Source organism: Stegodyphus dumicola, chromosome 4, assembly GCF_044657685.1.
Source record: "Stegodyphus dumicola isolate Sdum_Otavi_A_Nest chromosome 4, ASM4465768v1".
Taxonomy (NCBI): Eukaryota; Metazoa; Arthropoda; class Arachnida; order Araneae; family Eresidae; genus Stegodyphus; species Stegodyphus dumicola.
The window spans coordinates 55055795-55077844 of record NC_140771.1 but is presented as its reverse complement, the minus strand read 5'-3'; the positions used below and the strand labels follow the sequence as shown (position 1 = coordinate 55077844).

General features: G+C 35.1%; 1 protein-coding gene across 1 annotated transcript in view; it reads right to left on the bottom strand.

Moving 5' to 3' along the window:
• LOC118184954 (uncharacterized) overlaps nucleotides 1-22050 on the bottom strand; it is a 256390-nt gene that overhangs the window by 60695 nt on the left and 173645 nt on the right. Inside the window, exons 4-6 of the mRNA XM_035354747.2 lie at nucleotides 9992-10372; nucleotides 3576-3832; nucleotides 3379-3490 (exon numbers count right to left, since the gene is read on the bottom strand). Coding sequence (XP_035210638.2) covers nucleotides 3379-3490; nucleotides 3576-3832; nucleotides 9992-10372 — 750 coding nt within the window. The remainder of the gene's footprint in view (nucleotides 1-3378; nucleotides 3491-3575; nucleotides 3833-9991; nucleotides 10373-22050) is intronic.

The window sequence follows — 22050 nt, the reverse complement described above, 5'->3', positions numbered from 1 at the left end:
TCTAAAACATGCAACCACAACTGTTCGAACAAAAGGTGGGCTTGATGAGAGAACACTCCAAGGCTTGCCCTCACTCCCCCAAGTGGCAAAATCTCTAAAAGTCTTTTGATATGTTAGCAATGTGAGAAGCTTAATAGAACGCTTAATAGCTGTACTCACTGAATATAAATACAAAGTTTAAATACTATCTTGGTATTTACATACTGTTCCAGTATATTCCATATCTAACTGTGCAGCTTTCATGTGCTCGTATATAATCCATGAAATTATTCCTTGCTAATGATATACAGTCAAAAGTCGTTAATTCGGACACCCATAAACCGGAATGATCTATAATCCAGACCTCAAAGCTATAAACTTTCTGCGCATGCGTCACGCATGCATGTTTAATGTATAACGGACGGTATAAGCTAAAATTATCTAATTCAGTTAATGTTGCAGATTGCGTTGTTCCTTAATCTTCGAATTGGATCCGGCTTATTATTTTTTGCAGACTGTTAGAGAAATTTTATAAAAGTAAGCTTGAACTTTCGATTATATCAAATAGAATTTCCGATATATATTTGCTAATATGTAAAGGATCTAAAGTGAAGGTATGTTTCGAAATCCGAAATCTGTTTATCAATTTCATGCTGCTCGGCGGGGGGAATGCCGCGGCGCGCAATGAATTGGAAATTGATCTGTCAGCACTATCCTTATCTCCAGGGCAGATGTTTTTATTTTATTTGGCTTATAATTCTTTACTAAATGTAGTATTTCATCTCGATGTACTACGTCTTTGATATGATCTAAAACAAGTTCCTCATCATTATAATTCGCTTCCGATAGTGAAGAAAGGGACAGAGGTTATTGAAAACGAAAAAATTTCAATTGACAAATTAGTCGGTATTCTCGACACAGCAATTATAGGACTTGAACAGCGGAACGTTTAACTAAACAAGAAATTATGTCTGTTTAATAGAATTAAAGAGAAAGTATCATCTCATGAAACGAAGCAACTTAAACAACTTACATTAAAAGAAATTTTTAATAAATTAAACAAATAAATATTAAGCTTTTTCTTTTTGTAAATTTTGATACCCTTCAGATCATAATTGTTCTTTATTTCATAAATTACGGTTTCATATTTTTAATTTTGTTATTTCTGCATGCCATCCTACCAGATTTAAACTGATGATCTATAATCCGGAAAAATCGATAATCCAGAATCGCCCCGAGTCCCGACGAGTCTGGATTAACGACTTTTGACTGTATATTGTTGACAATATCATCACGATAATAACCCTTGTCAAAACAGTCTGGAAATAAAATCTACTGTAAGTTTAAAATCTGGATTATATTTACTAACCTTGGTAATTAATCAATCAATCAGCCAAGATGACCACATTAATCCTGAAGTGCCAATTACCTTACTTTCTTAAATAACTAATCATATTTATATCCAGATCAAATACAACAAACAGACAGAACAGAATCCAAACAAACAGAACAGAAAATCATTGAACAAAAAATAGTAATAATTGCTTCATAAATCCAGTTTTTATGACTACTTAAAAAAGCTACTAAATTGTTACTCAGAAGGTTTTTAAAAAAATTAATTTGAAGAAATTATTTGCTTAATATATAGCTAACCACACTTTACCTCTTTGAGTAAATAAATAAAACAGAGACATTACAAGAAATTGTTCAGTTATTCTACATTTTACATCAAAGCATAAAGATGCTTCCTATTTTCCATACATATATGCATTTAAAATATACAGAAAAATATAAAATCATTAAAAATAAAATACTTTAAACATACCATTAAATCTGAGAGCAAAGGGTAATTAGAAGCAAATAAGCGTAGCAAATTTTAAAACCTTTGACATATAAATGAGTTCTGTACAGTTGTTTAAGTTCGATATAGGGTCACTGGAATTTTTGAGACAGGATTTTTTTTTTTTTTTTTTTTTTTTTGTTACACTTACGAAATTTTAGGAGTGTTCCAAGTAATCTCTTTCAGCATCAATATACTTCTGCAGGCAAATTTTCTAAAGATTAAATGCCTTAAGCCATTCATTCATTGAAATCGATGAAAAAAATACATTTATAGCTTCATAAATCTCGTCTTCAGAATGAAAACTATGTCCATGTAAGTTTAAAAAATTGCCAAAAGTCACATATAGCTAGATCGTTGTGAATAAGGTGAATGTTTTATCACTTTCATGTGTTTCTGTTAAAAGAACTCAACTGTCAATCTTGCTAAATAAAAAGATGCATTGTCATGATGGAGAATGAGTCCCCTAACATTCACTTCTTGAAGAATTTCTAGAAGACACTTAGTGGTGTACCAGTTAGATGGGACTGTCTCCTATCCTTCTAGCTTGATGGATTTGACACAGGTCCTGTACTTCTGGAGCAAACGACAAACATTACCATTTTCACGGCACACAGTTTTTGCACCATTATGGGCATGGGATCATCTTCAAAGACCCATAATTTACTTTCTTTACATGCTGGAACATCAAAAAATGATGTATACATTTCATCACCAGTTACACTTTTAGAAATAATGCAGTGGCCATCATCTTTAAGTAATTGAATTCTGACATGCTCCTCTTTTTGAACCTATTAAATTATGGGGATTCCTGTGTTTCCTTCATACCAAAGAAAGCTGCGACCTCTGAAATTCTGTAAACCATCTTAAATACAGTAGCCATGAGATTAACCTTCATTTCCAAATGCTAATCGTAAATGTTGAATGCATGCTCTTTTATTTAATCCTACTTCAAAATCATAGTGCAACAATATTTTTGCATTAACTCCATTTTTTCTTCTGCCTAAAATTTATTCTATGCTGAACAACTTGCAATTGGCCAATAAAAAATTGTCCACTAAGTTAAAATACTTCATATTTTCAAATCTAACCATTAATTTTTCTCTTCTATTTATCATCTACAGATATCTGAAAAATTTCTGAGTCACTTCCATACAATATGGTCTTTAAGTGTACTACAAACTCCATGCACCTTTCTCAAAGTTCACTCATAAAAGTGATAACAGATTATAAAAGAACTTATTTTTGCACAGCTTTTGAATAACTCAAGGGCAGTCACATATAAATTCCTCTTCTTAAAGGAAAAAAAACGATTCTATTCTGTTAAAACTCAGGACTCGCAAATGTCCAAATTTCTAGTGTGTTATTTCCCAGAAGGTAACTACAAATTTCTACATGAAAGAGAATCCAAACTATCCAAAACTACACTACAACTTTTATTTTCTATTTCACTTTAAAATTATTTCTATATTTGAGTTACAAAACTGTTGAGAAATTTTATTTCATGTATTAATTATTCCGAGATTCTTTTCATTAATATATCAAATAATGCTACTTACTTTTTAAAACACACAACAGCATAACGATCAGTTCCTTGTCCTATAACTTTAACCATAGTGACTTTCCCATGTTTTTTATACTCATGAAATAAGCCATCTTTCAAACTTGTATCTGTAAAAAGAATGGAAAATAATGACTCTATTCTAATTTTCATAAATAACATTAGAAAGGTTTTAAAACTAAAAATAAAATTTACCTGTAGATCGTACAGGGAGGTTTCTAACACAAATTCCTAAAGGCCTCTTTTCTTCTTTTTCACAATTATTTTCAACTGTTGCTAGAGTACAACCTTGTGAAGGCGTCGACCCTTGAGTGTTATTAGATGTACAGTTTATGGCAGTTGTGTTCACAGCAGAGGGCAAATAACACACTGTGCTGGAGGGATTAGCAATGGCACTTGACGGCCTGTCAAGCCGACTACCCTTAGCATTGCTTTGACTTCCATAAGAAGCACTAAAAAAGCAGGCAAAAACAAGGGTATTTTAAAATTCTTGTTAAAAAAAAGAGAGAGAGAGAGATTTAAAATATTGAAAACTACAAATTAAACACATTTTGAAAAAATTATCCTGGACACAAGCAAAATAATTTCATGGAAAAAAATGAAGAAGTTATTATTTAGTTTAGAATTTAAATAGGTTATATTTTTTTATACTAGTTTGAAGCTTTACTTGGACCACTCACAATGGTGCCTCATGATTAAAGTAGCAGCTTCTTTATAAAAATCAGTCGCTGTTAACCAACACAAAAACTTTCACAAAGGTGTCCAAAAACAATTGTTGCTCACACCCTTATGATGGTCAGTTTTTTAACTTGAAAAAATTACCACCATATAAGTGCCCCAACATTTATGGCAGGATTCTACTAAGCAAGTAGAATTTTTATTTGAACTATTAATCAGACAAGTTAATTTAACTTAGCTCCACATCACTGTGCAACATAAAGATGTTAGCACTTTTAGGAAAGTTGCTCTTTTTCAAATATATCTTTTAATTTGACAAAGGTGAGGGCACCTTTGTGAAACTTTCTGCCCAGCCAAAGGCCAATTTTATAAAAATACGGGTACACAAGAGATAATGAACTTCTTCTTTAACATCGTCAATTTTTACGTGGAAGCACCAATTAATAAATGCCGTTACATATTAATATAAGGATGACCCCTGATTATTTATTTTAATATATTTATCTGTTACCTTTCACACAGCATTTTTCCTTATAAATTATTTTATGTGCTAAATACGACAGTCAGTCAAATAGTTAATTGCATCGTTTAGGAAAACAAACAGGATAGAAATTTAACAATAACTTTATTTATATCCTAAAAGTTCCATTTAAAATTTACTTTTCAACGTAATTATCTCCATTTTTTAAGCATTTGTCATGGTATGGTAAAAGTCACTCGGGAAGGGAGGTTCGCCTTCCTTCCCTGTGCTGCGCGCCACAGAGCATCGTGGAAGCACAGAAAAACTTTGAATTGAAAATTTTTTGAAATACTAAGTGGTCTCGTACTCACATCAAGGTGCCCAGTATAGTTCCCGGTCGTATGCATTTCCCACTAAAGAAAGAGGATTACCTAAAATCACCAGCGAAGAAAAGTAAAAAGAAGATAAGAACTTCTTCAGAATCTGATGTGACCCTAATTAATAAAAATGAAAAGAAGAAGGTAGACAGCCTAGAGAAATTCCTCCTAAAAAGGCAGACTGAATTGGAGAACACCAAGAAAGTACTGATTTCAACGAAAAAGACTGATGAAATGGAAACTGACAATCAACGCAAGAATCCCGAAGAACGCGAGGAAGAGGAGAAAAATTCAGAGCCGTGGATCTCACCGCAAAAACCAGCGAAAGTGAAGGAAACAGCAACCACCATGGCAGTTACTCAGGAAAAAAAATACAGAGAACTTGAAAAAATTAACGCAAATGAGGATGAAACCATAAACCCTGATGCCCCCTCCAATTGTTTTACAGCAAGGCAAAGTAGACTAGCTGAAAATAGAAGAAATATTAAGAGAATTATGCTTAGAAGAGTTTGAAGCTCAAATGAAGTCAAAGGTAATTTTTATCAATGTTAAAATTGCTGATGATCATAGAAAGGTTATGAAAGTACTCAAAGAAAGAGGAATTCTATTTCACACATATCTGATGTCTCATGAGAAGCCACCAGAGTCATTCTGAAAGAATTTCCAGAAGATATAACAAAAGAAGCAGTTTTGCTGACTTGGAAAGAAGAAAATTTCCGGTTCAAAAAGTGAAGCAATTTAGCCGAAGAAGAAGAAACAACTTTGAAAAACTGCCCATATGGCTATTAGAATTATAAAGAAGAAATATAAAAACGGCTATGCAATCCACTCACTAAACAATATGTTCGGCATAAACATAAAAATTGAAAAGTACAATTCGCTACAAAGACCAACACAGTACTATGGATGACAAGAGTGGGGACACTCGCAACATCTATGCATTAATGCAGTAGGTTGTTGTAAATGCGGAGAAAAACATAGGAGCAATATGTGCCCACTAAAACATGAAGAAAAGCTTGTTTGTATTTTCTGCAAACAAAATCATGTCTGCAGTTACTGCAGGTGTGAAGTATATAAGAAAAAGTTTGAGAAAATAGAGAAGAAACTAGCACAGCAAAAACCAAAAGAATTCGAAAAGAAGGAAGAGGATTTCCCGCAGCTTCCTGAAGCTCCTGGAAAAGAAAAGAGAAGTTCAAGAAGACTATTTTTCAGTGAGAAAATGAAAAAGAATATTACGAAGATCCCAGAAGAAGCCAGCAAAGCGATATTTTGGTTACAAGAACCGAAAATTCAGAACTTTATTGGAAATATCATCGAGCAGATAGGAAAAATCAGGGCAGCGAAAGGAACAGCAGAAGAATTAGCAGTTGGTTTTCGAGCAGCAATGTATATTATGAAAATCGCAGAAGAGGAAGATTAGATGACATCCCAACTCCCGATGTTAATTTATGGACTTAAATCATTTTCAAAAATTTCATTTCCTGCACTCACGGGATACCCGTTTTCAAGAAGCAGCGGTTGGGGACGGAACTTGGGAGGGTGACTTCCCATGTGACTGGCTCTGGCCAACCACTACTGACTGTCTATAGGGAGGATTGCTACAGCTAAAGAGAGGACTTTTCCCTTGCTTAACCTCATCGCTTTGCTACTACGACCTTTTCGCTCAAGCGGGGTGCTAATGGGCATCCATTAATTATCTAAAACAACCGCGATTGGCCTAAGGGCAACTTGAACGATTGGTAAATACTCACTTGTAGTGGACACCATTATTCCTAAGTGATGATTCCTGGTAAAGAAATCCCGTAAAATGCTCGATAACCATTCTTGAGTTGCAGCTTTCACCTCCTCATCGCAGTGGTATCGTCGCTTTAAAAGTTCTGTTGTTACTAATGCTCACCTGCCTGACCTACTGTCAGCCCAAGCCCACAAAATACCTTATGGCAAGGAATGCAAGATATGCCTGTCATTCGCAACAGCCTAAAGCACCTTACAGGTGACAGAATAATTTAGCTCAGTTCCACACCCAATTTTGATGGAGAGGAACCCGGGGACAGGGGGGAGGATCACCCACCCCTCTCCCTTTCCACCAAACCACATGAGAGGACTTTCGGCTCACCACATATTTCGAGTGCTGCCATGCTGCACCACCACTATATATTTACAAATATTTACGCCTTCTCTGGGATTCAAACCCCGGCCCTCCGGCACGGCAGTCAACGACGCTAACCACTTTACCAGTTGGATGCCATCTTGACCCACACAGTAAGGTCTGGGCTTGAGGGTGATCCCATGCTTGCCACTTAAATTTTTTCAGAAGATCACATGTTTGCTTTGTGACATGCGGTCTTGCATTGTGCCTTTCGATGGTTTACCTGGCCATCTATTTTTAAGTGATTGTTTCAATTGTTTTAGTGTTTCACAATAAAAAGATGCATTAATTGTAACACCCTTTGGCATGAATTCTGTATGCACCAAACCTTCCCTGTGAAAAAACAGCATCAGCATTGTCTTTTTCACAGATGGGACAGTTCGACACTTTTTCTAAATTTGGGAAGTGGAATGTTCTACTCGAGGGAGCTGCAATTTGTTTCAGGTGAGAAGTGGTGAATCCAAGACTCATCTAAAGTCACAATTTTGCCCCAAAATTAATTTCCTTCCTTTTGGTAAAATTGCAAAAATTTCAATGCACTTTCAAAACTCTTCTATTTATGTTCCTCCATCTGTAGACAAGGCACCCATCGAGCACAAACTTTATGAAATTGAAGCTGATTGGCAATAATTTTATGCACACTTCCATCAGAACTATCTAGTTCATTACAGATTTCGTCTATTGTTATGTGTCTGTTTGCAAGAATGCATTCATTCATGCGAGTAGCATTTTCAGAATTTGAGACAGTTGATGGTCTTCCCTCACGCTCAGAGTCGTCAATATCCGTGTGTCCGTTTTAAAACACATCGCACCTCTTCGCAATATCTTGATGTGACACTGCATTTTCACCACAAACTTCATGCAACTGCTGACAAATTTCACAGGAGTTACACCCTTTTACCCACAAAAAAAGAAGGACTGAACGCATTTCCAATTTGAATACCACTTGCAGCTATCGAGACATGTTTATAACTGATTCTCAGACAAACTAAAATTACCTCGTGAAGGCAACTATGTCACATGATACAACTGAATGTCTGATTTATCAAAAAAGCCTTTGAAAGAAAATTTTTACGAAGGGGTGCAACTAACTTTTAGACTGACGTATATATATAACTGTCACATTTAATCCATTTTTTGAATAGGTGTTCATGGAAAAGTTTGACTTCTTACAAGATTTATGTACTACAGTGTGACTTAAAGTGTTATGTTTATAATTGTTTTAGGCAACCCAGATTTTGATTTATATCTTTGAACTCACCATTATTAAATTATGCTCAATTTTGAAGAAGGGTTTGCTTTGAAAATTAAAAGTGGGGGAAATGGGCACACTGGTTTATCACTTTCTTCATGTGTTTTTCTTATAGAAGTTCTTCCTTTTTAATTACTAAGTCAGAAATCTAGCAAAATTAGGGTTCCATCCCTCTGGTTACTTACATTAATATGAAACCAATAACAAATTAACACATCGTTCAATAATTCCTGGGACTAACTGACAGATGGCATTAGTAATATCAACTTGACTTCGAAAGAACTAACCTTCAAATGACACATGTCTAATTTTCATGGCATTCGGAACAAAAACAGCGAAGCTACTGCGGTGAAAGTGACACTACTTGTTAATTTGCGGACAAAATGCAGAAAAACGAATATTGAGTGTTAATCAAACTTGCTTTTTAATGAGCTAAAATACCATGCAAGCTCAGCAATGGCTTGAAAAATCTTACCCAGAAAACCCCATCAAAAACAACCATTTGCTGTTGGTATGCTGATTTCAAGCGAGGTCGCACAGATACAAATAATGCGGCATGCTCAGGTAAGTCAAATGAAGCAGTCAAGTCTGTAAAATGTGAAACAAGTGTTAATGACTGCAAAGTGAAAGTTCATGAGATTGCTGAGATGGTAAACATATCAACTGGAAGTGCATCTACGATTTTACATGAAAAGTTGGGCATGAAAAAAGTGTTTTCCAAACGGATGCTGTGTGTACTCACAATGGAACAAAAGCAACAAGGAGTTGACGAATCACAGAGCTTTTGTCACTGTTCATTCACAATAGCCAGCATTCCTTCCATTGGTATGTGACAATGGAAGACACATGGATCCACTATTTCACTCCAGAGTCGAGGCGGCAGTCAGCTGAGTGGCGTGCAGCTGGTGAAAAGCCATCCAAAAATGTAACAATCAGCTGGCAAAGGCATGGTTCAGTGTTTTGGGGATGTTTGAGGTATAATTTACGACTACCTTGAAAAGAGAAAATCTATCAATAGCGCCTCTACAGTGAGTTATTAGTGTGTCTGAAGGACAAAAAAAAAAAGAGAGAAAGAAAGAAAAACCGCACATGAAGGAAAAAAATCATCTTCCATCAAGACAATGCCCCATGCCACAAGTCCATGCAAACACTGGTTACATTCACGAGTTGAGCTTCACTCTGCTTCCCCACCCACCATACTCTCCAGATCTAGCCCCCAGTGACTACTGGCTATTTGCTGATCTCAAAATGATGCTCCAGAGAAAAAGATTTGCCCCGAATGAAGAAGCCATAGCTGGCACTGAAGCTTATCTTGCGGACACATGCACAAATCGTTTTACAAGCATGGTATCGAAAAGTTAGAAAAGCGTTGGAATGATTGCATAGCTCTGGATGGTGATTATGTTGATGAATAAATGTGAATTTTGTGAAATGAATGTTGTTTTCTTAGTCAATCCCGGGACTTATTAAACGATATGTTCTTGACTTATTAAATGATATTTCTAAATGTAAAATTTCATCACATGCATAACATGCTGATGATTTTTATAAAGACCCCCAAAAGAAAATTTTCATACCATTCTCATATTCTCATTCTTAAAATAAAACATTATATATTAAATAGATGTACTTTCGCAAAATAAAAATTTTTAAAGGCAAAATAGCCAGAAATAAATTTTGGAAAAGTTAGCTCACGCAGGGGATCTTGATTTGGAAGGGGAACGTGATCTCCCACTGCTATCACTTGAAGTACTGCGTAGTTTTGATGAGGAACTAGATGACCTACTGCCACTTGAACTCCGCGACCTAGACCGAGAGCCTGAATTAGACCTAGATCCAGAAGGAGTCCGTGATGGTGATCTTCGTTTTGCCCTTCTTGGCCGGCTTTCACTCCTTACTGTAGTAGGAGATGCTACAGATGCCACAACAGGTGCAGAAGCAGTATTATTAGCTCTCCTATTTAGCCTTGGGGTGGTAGCTGCTGGATCCCTTTCATCATTGTACTGGTCACCAACAGGATACCTCTGCTGCTCAAAATGCTGACGAGCATTATGGGCACGGAAATGATTTTGATTCCTAAAATATATCAAATTCAAAGAATACTAAGAAAAAAAAAACATATATATATTATAATCAAATTTAGCAAAATCAGCATTTACTAGCTTCAATCTTTAAGGATGAAAAATTGATCTGCAAAAGCATTTTGAAGTGTTTGCACATATTTATGTTTCTAAGCAAACTTCCTACTTCTGAGTTCCCTCATTTTGATACATTCTACTAAATTTTTGTTTTAGGAGAAATTATAATCAATATTTCTTTAGTAAATAAATTATTATTATCTTACTTTGCAGCTATTGCACAAGTATTAGAAAAACTTGTTTTCGATTTCAATGAATTTTAGTTCATTCAATATTTGACATATATATATATATATATATACACACACACATGATGCTTAAAAAAAGATACAGCAAACAAACTCTCTTAAAAAGTGTTAAATATATCAAAACAATTTTTCCTCACAGAATTCACAGTTCAAAATTAAACATGAAGGCACTGTAAAGCCCTTTCCAGAAAGTCACAATTAAGAAGCATAAATAAACTGAAGCTTCAACTTCTTAGGCAAAGGATGAGTACATGATTAATGAGAAGGCATGTACTTGACTCATGAAATTAACATATTTATTTTGACCAAGAATTGCTAAAGCATGTTCCACTTGCCATTTATCTACCTTATGTATGTCCTAGCATGACGGAGCATCAGCCCAATTAAAATGAGATGCAAAGAACTAACTAGATATCTCTTTTCGAGACCTTAAGATTGGGAGAGGCTAAAGCTCCCTTAATTTCTTGATCTGCTGAGACTTGATTTCTTTTTGCAGAGGGCATCAGAACAGCATCATCTACAAGACTTTTCCTAAACCTTATAATAAAGTTATAGCAAGTATTTCAGATCATGTTGTAGTTGCAATATATCTGGCATGCTCGAGAAAGTAAGCTAAACCCTTTGTTGCCATTGCATGTTAGTATTGCTATCTCCAGCAATTACAGTAATTATTCAGAATCAAAAATGTTTTCTTTCCATTTTCTGCCATTCTTAAGTACCTCAATTTTTAGCTTCACATTAGGCACCCTCTAGCACCTAAATGCTTCAATTTCGACCATGCACTCTACAATAAAAAACTAATTTAAAGTGTTTTCCCTCAACTTTTAAAGTTTGTCCCATCGTTTTTTGAAACACTATGTATATTATAAATATAAGATCTATTTTTTAGGAGGATTGGGTGCTTAATAAAGTGCAATTTCAACTATCAATACAAATTTAAACTTAAATGACTTAGATAACTGAAAAATTGGATAATCAAGGTCCCCCCCTCTGCCCATCCAAAAAAAAAATCTTACAGATGTTCATTGTAACAGCTGCTTTACTTTTGCTATCTAAGAATAATTAAGAGCAGAATTCAGCATTCGATCATAACTATACCAATAAAAGTTATGTAAATTATTATAGTAAGTTTAAATAATAGGAGACATAACAGCAGGCGATTCAGCTTTGCTTGCACACACAAAAACTAACAAAGAACATAATGATTACAGAATCAGAAAACGGATCAAATTTAATTTGTTTTCACACCAGTCCCACAAAGAGTATAAATACACTGCAAGTTCTGGTACGAGATACTTCTTCTCATTACTGTCTTCATTATTCCTACTAGCTTCAATAGGATATTTTTAATTCTATACTCAGAAACAGAAATATTGTTACAGTCAAAAGTCTTTAATCTGGACTCGTCGAGACTTCGGCGATTCCGGATTATAGATCATCAATTTAAATCTGGTAAGATGGCATGCAGAAAATATACAATTAAAAAATATAAAATCATAATTTATGAAATAAAGAGCAATTATGATCTAACGGGTATCTAAATTTACAAATAAAAAAGCTTAATATTTATTTGTTTACTTTATTAAACATTTCTTTCAACACGCGCATGCGTAAAGCATACATTACGCATAGTCGAAATTAGAAAATTGCAACCAAAAAACTATTTGATGTGTATTCGTGATATTTATAATGACGAGAAATTTGATTTAAATCATATCAAAGGTGGAGTACATCGAGATGAAATACTACATTTAGTAAGGAATTATAAGCCGAATAAAATAAAAACATCTGCCCTGAAGATAAGGATAGTGCTGACAGATCAACTTCCGGTTAATTGCGCGCCGCGACGTTAACCCCCCCCCCCCACAGAGCAGTGTGAAATTGACAAACAGATTTCGGAATGGTTGGAGAAACAAAGGATATGCTTTTATCCATTTTTTGCAGCAATTCCACTTTTTGTTTGATGGACACCGATACATGCTTTTGCTTTGTAGATCCTTTGGCAGCTCTAGAATCGGGAAATTCTTTTTGACATAATCGAAAGTTCAAGCTTACTTTTATAAAATTGCTCTAACAGTCTGCAAAAAATAATAAGACAGATCCAATTAGAAGATTAAGGAAGAACGCAATCTGCAACATTAACTGAAATTGATAATTACATAATTTTAGCTTAGCTTATACCGTCCGTTATATATTAAATGCGCATGTGTAAACGTATTATGTGCATGCGCAGAAAGTTTCCAGTTTGAGGTCTGGATTATAGATCATTCCGGATTATGGACGTTTGAATTAAAGACTTTCGACCGTATATTACTGGATTCAGCTTTTTGAGTTAATATTCAAAACTAATGAACAACCCCATTGGCTTGCCAGTTCCATTTCTTAACATCTTTCAAAGCATCTACTGTCAAAAGTCTTTAATCTGGACATCCGGAATGATCTACAATCCGTATTTCAAAGCTACAAACTTTTCTGAGCATGCATAAACGTATAATACCTTTACGCATACGCGCATACGTTTACGCATAACACATTTACGCATGCGCGTTTAATGTATAATGGACGGTATAAACTAAGCTAAAATTATCTAACTATCCATTTCAGTTAATGTTGCAGATTGCATTGTTCCTTAACCTTCGAATTGGATCCGGCTTATTATTTTTTGCAGACTGTTAGAGCAAATTTATAAAAGTAAGCCCGAACTTTCAATTATGTCAAAAAGAATTTTCGATTCTGGAGCTGCCAAAGGATCTACAAGGTGAAAGCATGTTTCGATGTCCATCAAACAAAAAGTTTGCTACAAAAAATAGATAAAGGCATATCCTTTGTTTCTCTAGCTATTCCGAAATCATCAATTTCACGATGCTCTGTGGGGGGTCGGGGAACGTCGCAGCACGCAATGAACTGGATCTGTCAGCGCTATCCTTATCTTCAGGGCTGATGCTTTTATTTTATTCGGCTTATAATTCCTTACTAAAATGTAGTATTTCATCTCGATGTACGCCGGTCTTTTGTATGATTTAAATCAAATTCCTCATCATTATAAATATTACGAATACACATCAAATAGTTTTCTTGTTGCAATTCTCTAATTTCGACTATCCGTAATGTGTGCTTTACGCATGCGCGTGTTGAAAGAAATGCTTAACAAAGTAAACAAATAAATATTAAGCTTTTTTTTTTTTTTTTTTTGTAAATTTTGATCCCCTTTAGATCATAATTGCTCTTTATTTCATAAATTACGGTTTCATATTTTTAATTTTATAATTTCTGCATGCCATCTTACCAGATTTAAACTGATGATCTATTATGCGGTAAAACCGATAATCCGGAATCGCTGAAGTCCCGACGAGTCCGGATTAAAGACTTTTGACTGAACCTCAACTGACAAATTACACTGCTTGCGTTTATGTATCCTTTATCTTATTTGCAATGTGTTTCAAAAGACATAAAACAAGATATGAAATACAAAGCAATTCAGCAAAGCACATAAAAACTTTTGGGAGGGTAGGTTGAAAAGGTACAAATAGGAATCACATACTGCAATACTGGTCTGGAAATAACATTATTGTATGGTACAGCATATATTCTTATGAGATACTCAGCTATAAAAGTCTTTTTACATTCTTTCACTTTACTGCCATTTCCAAATTGCTTGCTGATGTAGTAGGATGGCTGTGTTATCGGATTTGAAGACAGCCAATATACATCGTGCATACAGAGCACAGGACTGCAATAGAGAAATCTCTGTGTAGCCATATATACAGGGTTTCCCAACCCTATGTCTGCGAGCACCATGGAGCCAGCCGATGGTTTAACGTGTGCCCACCGCTGTGTGATCACAATAGAAATTTGTTAGTTTTCAATAAAATTCTACACGAAAGTTTTCTCATTTTTAGTGAAATTGAAATTGCGTTCAACACAGACCCGCACAAAGCAAAATGCGAATGACCTCTTTTTTTTATGTGGATGTATTAACTCATCCACCTATAAATTCATCTTGAAAAAGTAAATGATGCCCACCCTTCAACAGATATTTTAGAATGTGTTCTTAGGGACAGGTTGGGGACTCCTGCCATATCAGGATGGGAATGGTAATCGATGAGAGGTGTGTCAAGCCACTTAGTGTTTGCACTGCCGAATCAGAAAATACATGACACCAATTCTTTCCAGATACCTGCTGTGTGTCAAGAATAATGGGCACATACATGTGACATAAAAGTGACAATGTTAAGTCTTCAGCATATGCTGCAAGTGGCCAGCACATCAGCAGTTATAACTGGCTTAGTCTATGCCAATCAACCATAAGGAGGGATCTGCATGAAAACTTGCATAGGCTCAAAGCCTGATAATTACCTTCAGTGCATTTCATTTACACAATGGTACCTGGAGAAGAGTACAATCCAATTTCCTGTATTTTAGCTGTACACAGACGAAATGAGAACAGAGAGCTAACTTCTTTACACATAATATGCATGAATGGCCACTAGCCAACCTCTATACTGTACAAACACAGACAGCATAAAATTGGTTTCCAATTAATAACTGAGCTGAGGTTGTCAGGTATTACTTCAAGGATCAGGTACCTATTAAATAAATGAAATATACTAAATATTTGAACACACTTTAAAGACAAATGAATACCTTTGTAATAAAACTTTTGTGAGTTCGGTTCAGGAAACTTTGTATACATATTTCAGTATCCTTGGCATTAAATTTGCCATCTTATTGTTCTAATATTAAAATATTTTAAATTAAAAAAAAATGCCTTTTCTTGTCATCAACATAAAATTGTAACATGCACTGCATCAGGATTATGAATGAACAAATTATTTTGGGCTTCTTTTCTTCTCTCTCTTTTTTAATTAAAAAATTTATGTATTATTAAAATGTCTCCAAATTTTTTAACTTCAGAATGCAAAATGATTTATTTTTAACATATAATTTAAATATAATTTCTTTAGTTAAGCCAAAAACATAATAGTTGGTCCATACAGGGTTATACAAATAACCAAAATTCCTTGAAATTTTGTAAAATGACAAAAAAGATATTTTCTTAATATTAATAAAAAAAGATAAAAAATATTTAACAGTTAATATTTACAAATATGCATAATTATAGATTTAAAAAACACTGCATACATATTGCATACATAATCATCGTAATCATTTGAGAAAATGAAAAGTGATTAGTTGAATTTTTCACTTGATTTCAAATTTAATTTTAGTTCTGAAGGTTCTTAAGTTAGAAATCTAATCGCAAGTCTTTTCATATAGAAATAATGTTTACACATTCTTCAAAATTTCATTAAATTCTAATCAGTTGGTTCAGCTTGTGCATATATTACTTTCTTAAAATTAATAAATATATAGAAAGATATACGAGGAAATGCAAAAAAAACCATCTAGCTCCATAAACTGCATTAGCATAGAATTATTTTTTCCATAACTTTGGATTTAGAGCAAATTTTTACATGGAGTTTGTTTTAAAATGCCTGTATAAAATCTAATTTTAACATAAAAGAACAGAACAAATTTTAGCTTTTCAATTATTTAAAGGTACCTGACCCTTAACTGGAATACACCTGGACACACTTCTTTTCTCAAATGTGTTGATTTAATGCATATTTTTGAAGGGCTTCTTGCTGAAGCCATTGAATGAATAACAGGTTCCTCACCATAGCACAATGGAGCAGCAGAGGTGACACACGAACTGTTTGTTATTTAGAAATGGCATAACATGCATACTAAAGTTTTATAATTATTACTAATGTGTACTGGCATATTTGGCGAGAAATGAGTTGTTACCGATTTTGGTATTATGTTTTTCAATTACTCGCGCGTAAAACTAAAGTTGATGTATAATAGCGTTGCGTAAAGACTTAAATATTGAAAAAAGTTATTGTATAAGTTTTATTTAAAACATTCTAGCAAGAAAGAAGTTTTAGTCTGAAAGACTTTTTGAAATGTATTATTTCAATGTAGAAAGAATTGACACTTGCTTTGAAAAGAATAGAAGTTAACAATGTACTACTAATGTATGTTCTCAAATGTGTAAAATTAACGGCATGTTGATATGTTCTTATATACATGTGAACTGTTATTTTAAATGTTAAGAAATACCGTGATATGGTAAAAGTGAAAGTAATGTTAAAAATTTGTTATTCGTGTGACTGTAAAGACTAAATCATGGTGAATATGTGTTAAAGGTTGAATGATGTAGTTAGGCTCTCTGACGCTATACTTTAGAGTTAGCCACTTTTAGAATAGTACCTCAGGGTTTAGAGTTGAAATTAGGGTGTGTTAAGAGGTCTTGTTATGTTGAATTTTAACACGTTAGTGTTTTGATTGTAGGAGGAAGTGTGGAACACGTAGACAGAAACACATTCGTGTTTGGTGTTCTTTTACGACACATGTCAGAGAGCACGGGCAGAGATAATTAAAATAGTCATGAATGAAATAAGAATGTTAAGAGAAGTATAATTATATATGTTACTTGCCATTTCATTGTGTAACATTTCATTAAACTAGTTTTCCTTCCAGATCTCTGGAAGGAACCAGAATTGAATAAATGCTCCTGTTTAGATGCAGTAAAGATGAAAAAAAAAATTGTTGTATATCCTGGCAGCTGCTGTTGTAAAAAAAAAAAAACAAATTTCTTTCTTTTAAATTTCTAGTTTCTAGCGAAGTATGTTTGTAAAAGATTGGCCTCGCGTTAGATTCTAGAGCTAAAAGTTTTCAACAAGGTCGTTTTAGACCTCAGTTTCAAACTGATTAACTCTGGTGGGAAGTATGTAAGGATCTTAAGTTTTACTAACCTTTATTTTTATTTTAAATCTTTACTATCACTTCTTATTTTCTACTTCCGGCCAGAATTATAAGCGTTAAGGTTTTTATGCAAAGTTGTCTGGCGAACGCCAAGTATTAAAGTTGTGGCTTTTTGCCAAGCAAGAGAGAGAGGAAGCAGTTGAGTCAAAGCAGGCCGCTTACCTTAGAAGTTACGCAGTTGCTGTTTGCCTTCCAGGCCAGAGGTTTTAATCCTCTTGATAAATTTAAACGTATTGTAGTGTTCACAGTCTCTGTACTACATACGCTTCCTGTTAATATAAGGCCAATCTTCCACGTTTATTATCCTAAAGTTAAATTAGAGTTTGGTTTTATTTTTATACTTTTACGTTAGACCCCAAGTAGCGGGTCAGTGTATTCCGAAGTTCGGAAGTTATTGTATATAGAGAAAAATAAAGGGTTTTGTATACCCTTCATGTGTATCCTGTCTACTTACCACAATTAGTGAACACAGCTTTAGTAAGCTCTCTGTTCCGAGTCAGGTCCTTGTATGTTCCCGAAGAAGGTAAGAAGGAACATTGACCCTGATAGTGGCGCCCAACGAAGAAGAATAACCATGGCCGAGTTTCAAGAAGAACCTGTGCTGCCTGCAGAAACGGCTCAGAATCCAGAAATGCCAGCTGCCGCCCTGGAAGGATTTGGTTACATCGTCCAGACCATGCGCGCTTTGATGAAACCAGAAGCAACATTTAACAGAAACTCACCGGTAACCAGCTTTTTGGAAAAATTGGATGACCACTTCATGCTCTATCCCTTGCACGAATTTCAAAAAGTTACCTTAGCTACCAGCGCTTTGAGGGGCCAAGCGCTTAACTGGTTCAAATGTATAGGCAGAAGTCTCTTGGGTCAAGCAGGAAGTCCCACATATACTTACGAAAATTTCAAGACTGCCCTACTAAAAGCCTTTCCTGTTGTAAGGGATCGTGCGAAATTAGAAACGGAACTTTTCAGTATATATCAACAAAGAATCGAAAACCTCTCGAGCTTTATTTTAAGAAAAATTCACGTTTTCAAGCTCTTGTATGGAAACCGTCCGGATCCTGAAATAATTCAAGTGATTTTGCTGAGGTTACTGCCCCAAGTGCAAGACTTTATTGAATTAAGAAATCCGACTACACTGGAAAAGTTATTTGAGCTAGCAATCCAGTTTCAAAGTAGAAGAACGGCGGACGTCGAAAGAAGACGCCAATAACAACAGCAAAACCAATTTGGTACGCCAAGACTACAGCAAACTCAAGCACACGGCTACGGAGAAAAAGCGAATCAGTGGGCAAGGAAACCCGAGCATTCAAAAACAGCCAGCGAACGTCGACAGTTCAATAGCAACCCAGGAAAAAAGTCTCAAGGCCAGTGGAAAAAGATGGAAAGCACGGAAAGGAAAAATAATTTAAACTAAAACGGATTTCTGCTGACGAGAGGGTGCGGAAATCCGAAGGCCAAGAAAACCCCTCTTCCTACAAGTTAAATACAGTAATGGTGAAAAATCTGACTCTTCCGAAGATTGAAGTCTTGGTGAATAATATCCCAGCCACTGCACTCCTGGATACCGGCGCGCAGTGTTCCTGTGTGGCAGAAGGATTTTTTAGGAAGTATTTTCGCAAATACCGCATATATAATGCGGATAATACGACAGTGTTAGCGGCGCAAGGAGAAAAATGTAAGTGCGTAGGTAAAGTACCTTTGTATATCCGTATCAAGGACGAACAAGTAAGGTGATGTTTTTTATAGTAAAGAATCTGCTGCAAGCACATTTAATTTTAGGAATAGATTTTCTTTCAGAAGCACAAGCTACGCTGGATTTTAATGAAGCGTCCCTTAAACTAATAAAAGAAGCAAAAAAGAATACGGAAGTAGCACAAAGAAAACAGAAGCTCTATTATGATTTGAAACGACGGGGAGTAACTTATAAAGTAGAGGATGAAGTTTTAAAAATTAAGCATTCACTTTCTTCAGCACCAGAAGATAAAACTGCCAAATTTTTTCAACGATTTGAAGGACCATATGTTATAGAAAAAATAACTCACGCTGTAGTAGTGTTAAAAGCCAGAAATGGTGAAACCTGTTCCGCAAACATTGATCAAATCAAGCCCTACTTCGATCGTAATAAAATGCAAATATTTTCAGATCTTTTGCAGGATCCGGCACGGCAGACACCGCAGGCACAAGCTCCAGAGGTGGAAAAACGACAAGTACAAGGGCAAGCCAATAAGAGGCAGGAGCAAGTGAAAAGAAAATTGTCCCGCGGAAAAATTGAAGGTAGCAAGAAAAAGAAGCCGTTCCACCATTCAGAAAAGAGAGTTCACGAACACCCCCAGAATGAAGAAGGGAGAAGGACAACGTATGTGAAGAGAGCCAGGAGAAATGACGGCAACTATAACACGGCTCTAAAATGGAAGATCTACTCATCCGACAGGACTCTCCGCAGCAAAAGTCGCCGAACTGCGGAAGGGCCATCAGCGGCGGAGGAAAAAGTACAAGGAAAATTTGAACGGCCAGCAACGAGGTCCAAGCAGGAACACGACAGAAGTTTCCCGGTTCCGCCAAGACCACAAGCAGAGGAGAAAAAGAAGGTATTCAAGGGTGGCCGAACTGGTGAAAAAAGGAAGCTTCCAGAGGAAAGCACTGAAGGGCGAGCCCGTACAAGAAGGAGGATAAATCACACTACTATCTGCAATACCTTTAAAGACTGGGCCCAGAAAAGGATGTCCGAATATTACAAAGATAAGTAAAATTTTATGTTACTTTGCAAACTTAAGTTAATCTTTCATTCTTACTGCAAGTGGCAGATTTCAAGAAGTTTTACCTCATGCGAGGTCTACCTTTATCGCCAAAAGGGCGAGAAATGAGTTGTTACCGATTTTGGTATTATGTTTTTCAATTACTCGCGCGTAAAACTAAAGTTGATGTATAATAGCCTTGTGTAAAGACTTAAATATTGAAAAAAGTTATTGTATAAATTTTATTTAAAACATTCTAGCAAGAAAGAAGTTTTAGTCTGAAAGACTTTTTGAAATGTATTATTTCAATGTAGAAAGAATTGACACTTGCTTTGAAAAGAATAGAAGTTAACAATGTACTACTAATGTATGTTCTCAAATGTGTAAAATTAACGGCATGTTGATATGTTCTTATATACATGTGAACTGTTATTTTAAATGTTAAGAAATACCGTGATATGGTAAAAGTGAAAGTAATGTTAAAAATTTGTTATTCGTGTGACTGTAAAGACTAAATCATGGTGAATATGTGTTAAAGGTTGAATGATGTAGTTAGGCTCTCTGACGCTACACTTTAGAGTTAGCCACTTTTAGAATAGTACCTCAGGGTTTAGAGTTGAAATTAGGGTGTGTTAAGAGGTCTTGTTATGTTGAATTTTAACACGTTAGTGTTTTGATTGTAGGAGGAAGTGTGGAACACGTAGACAGAAATACATTCGTGTTTGGTGTTCTTTTACAACACATGTCAGAGAGCACGGGGAGAGATAATTAAAATAGTCATGAATGAAATAAGAATGTTAAGAGAAGTATAATTATATATGTTACTTGCCATTTCATTGTGTAACATTTCATTAAACTAGTTTTCCTTCCAGATCTCTGGAAGGAACCAGAATTGAATAAATGCTCCTGTTTAGATGCAGTACAGATGAAAAAAAAATTGTTGTATATCCTGGGAGCTGCTGCTGCAAAAAAAAAAAAAAAAAAAAAAAAAAAAACAAATTTCTTTCTTTTAAATTTCTAGTTTCTAGCGAAGTATGTTTGTAAAAGATTGGCCTCGCGTTAGATTCTAGAGCTAAAAGTTTTCAACAAGGTCGTTTTAGACCTCAGTTTCAAACTAATTAACTCTGGCGGGAAGTATGTAAGGATCTTAAATTTTACTAACGTTTATTTTTATTTTAAATCTTTACTATCACTTCTTATTTTCTACTTCCGGCCAGAATTATAAGCGTTAAGGTTTTTATGCAAAGTTGTCTGGCGAACGCCAAGTGTTTAAGTTGTGGCTTTTTGCCAAGCGAGAAAGAGGAAGCAGTTGAGTCAAAGCAGGCCGCTTACCTTAGAAGTTACGCAGTTGCTGTTTGCCTTCCAGGCCAGAGGTTTTAATCCTCTTGATAAATTTAAACGTATTGTAGTGTTCACAGTCTCTGTACTACATACGCTTCCTGTTAATATAAGGCCAATCTTCCACGTTTATTATCGTAAAGTTAAATTAGAGTTTGGTTTTATTTTTATACTTTTACGTTAGACCCCAAGTAGCGGGTCAGTGTATTCCGAAGTTCGGAAGTTATTGTATATAGAGAAAAATAAAGGGTTTTGTATACCCTTCATGTGTATCCTGTCTACTTACCACAATTAGTGAACATAGCTTTAGTAAGCTCTCTGTTCCGAGTCAGGTCCTTGTATGTTCCCAAAGAAGGTAAGAAGGAACATTGACCCTGATAACTTTTATAAAATTGCTCTAACAGTCTGCAAAAAATAATAAGCCAGATCCAATTCGAAGATTAAGGAACAACGCAATCTGCAACATT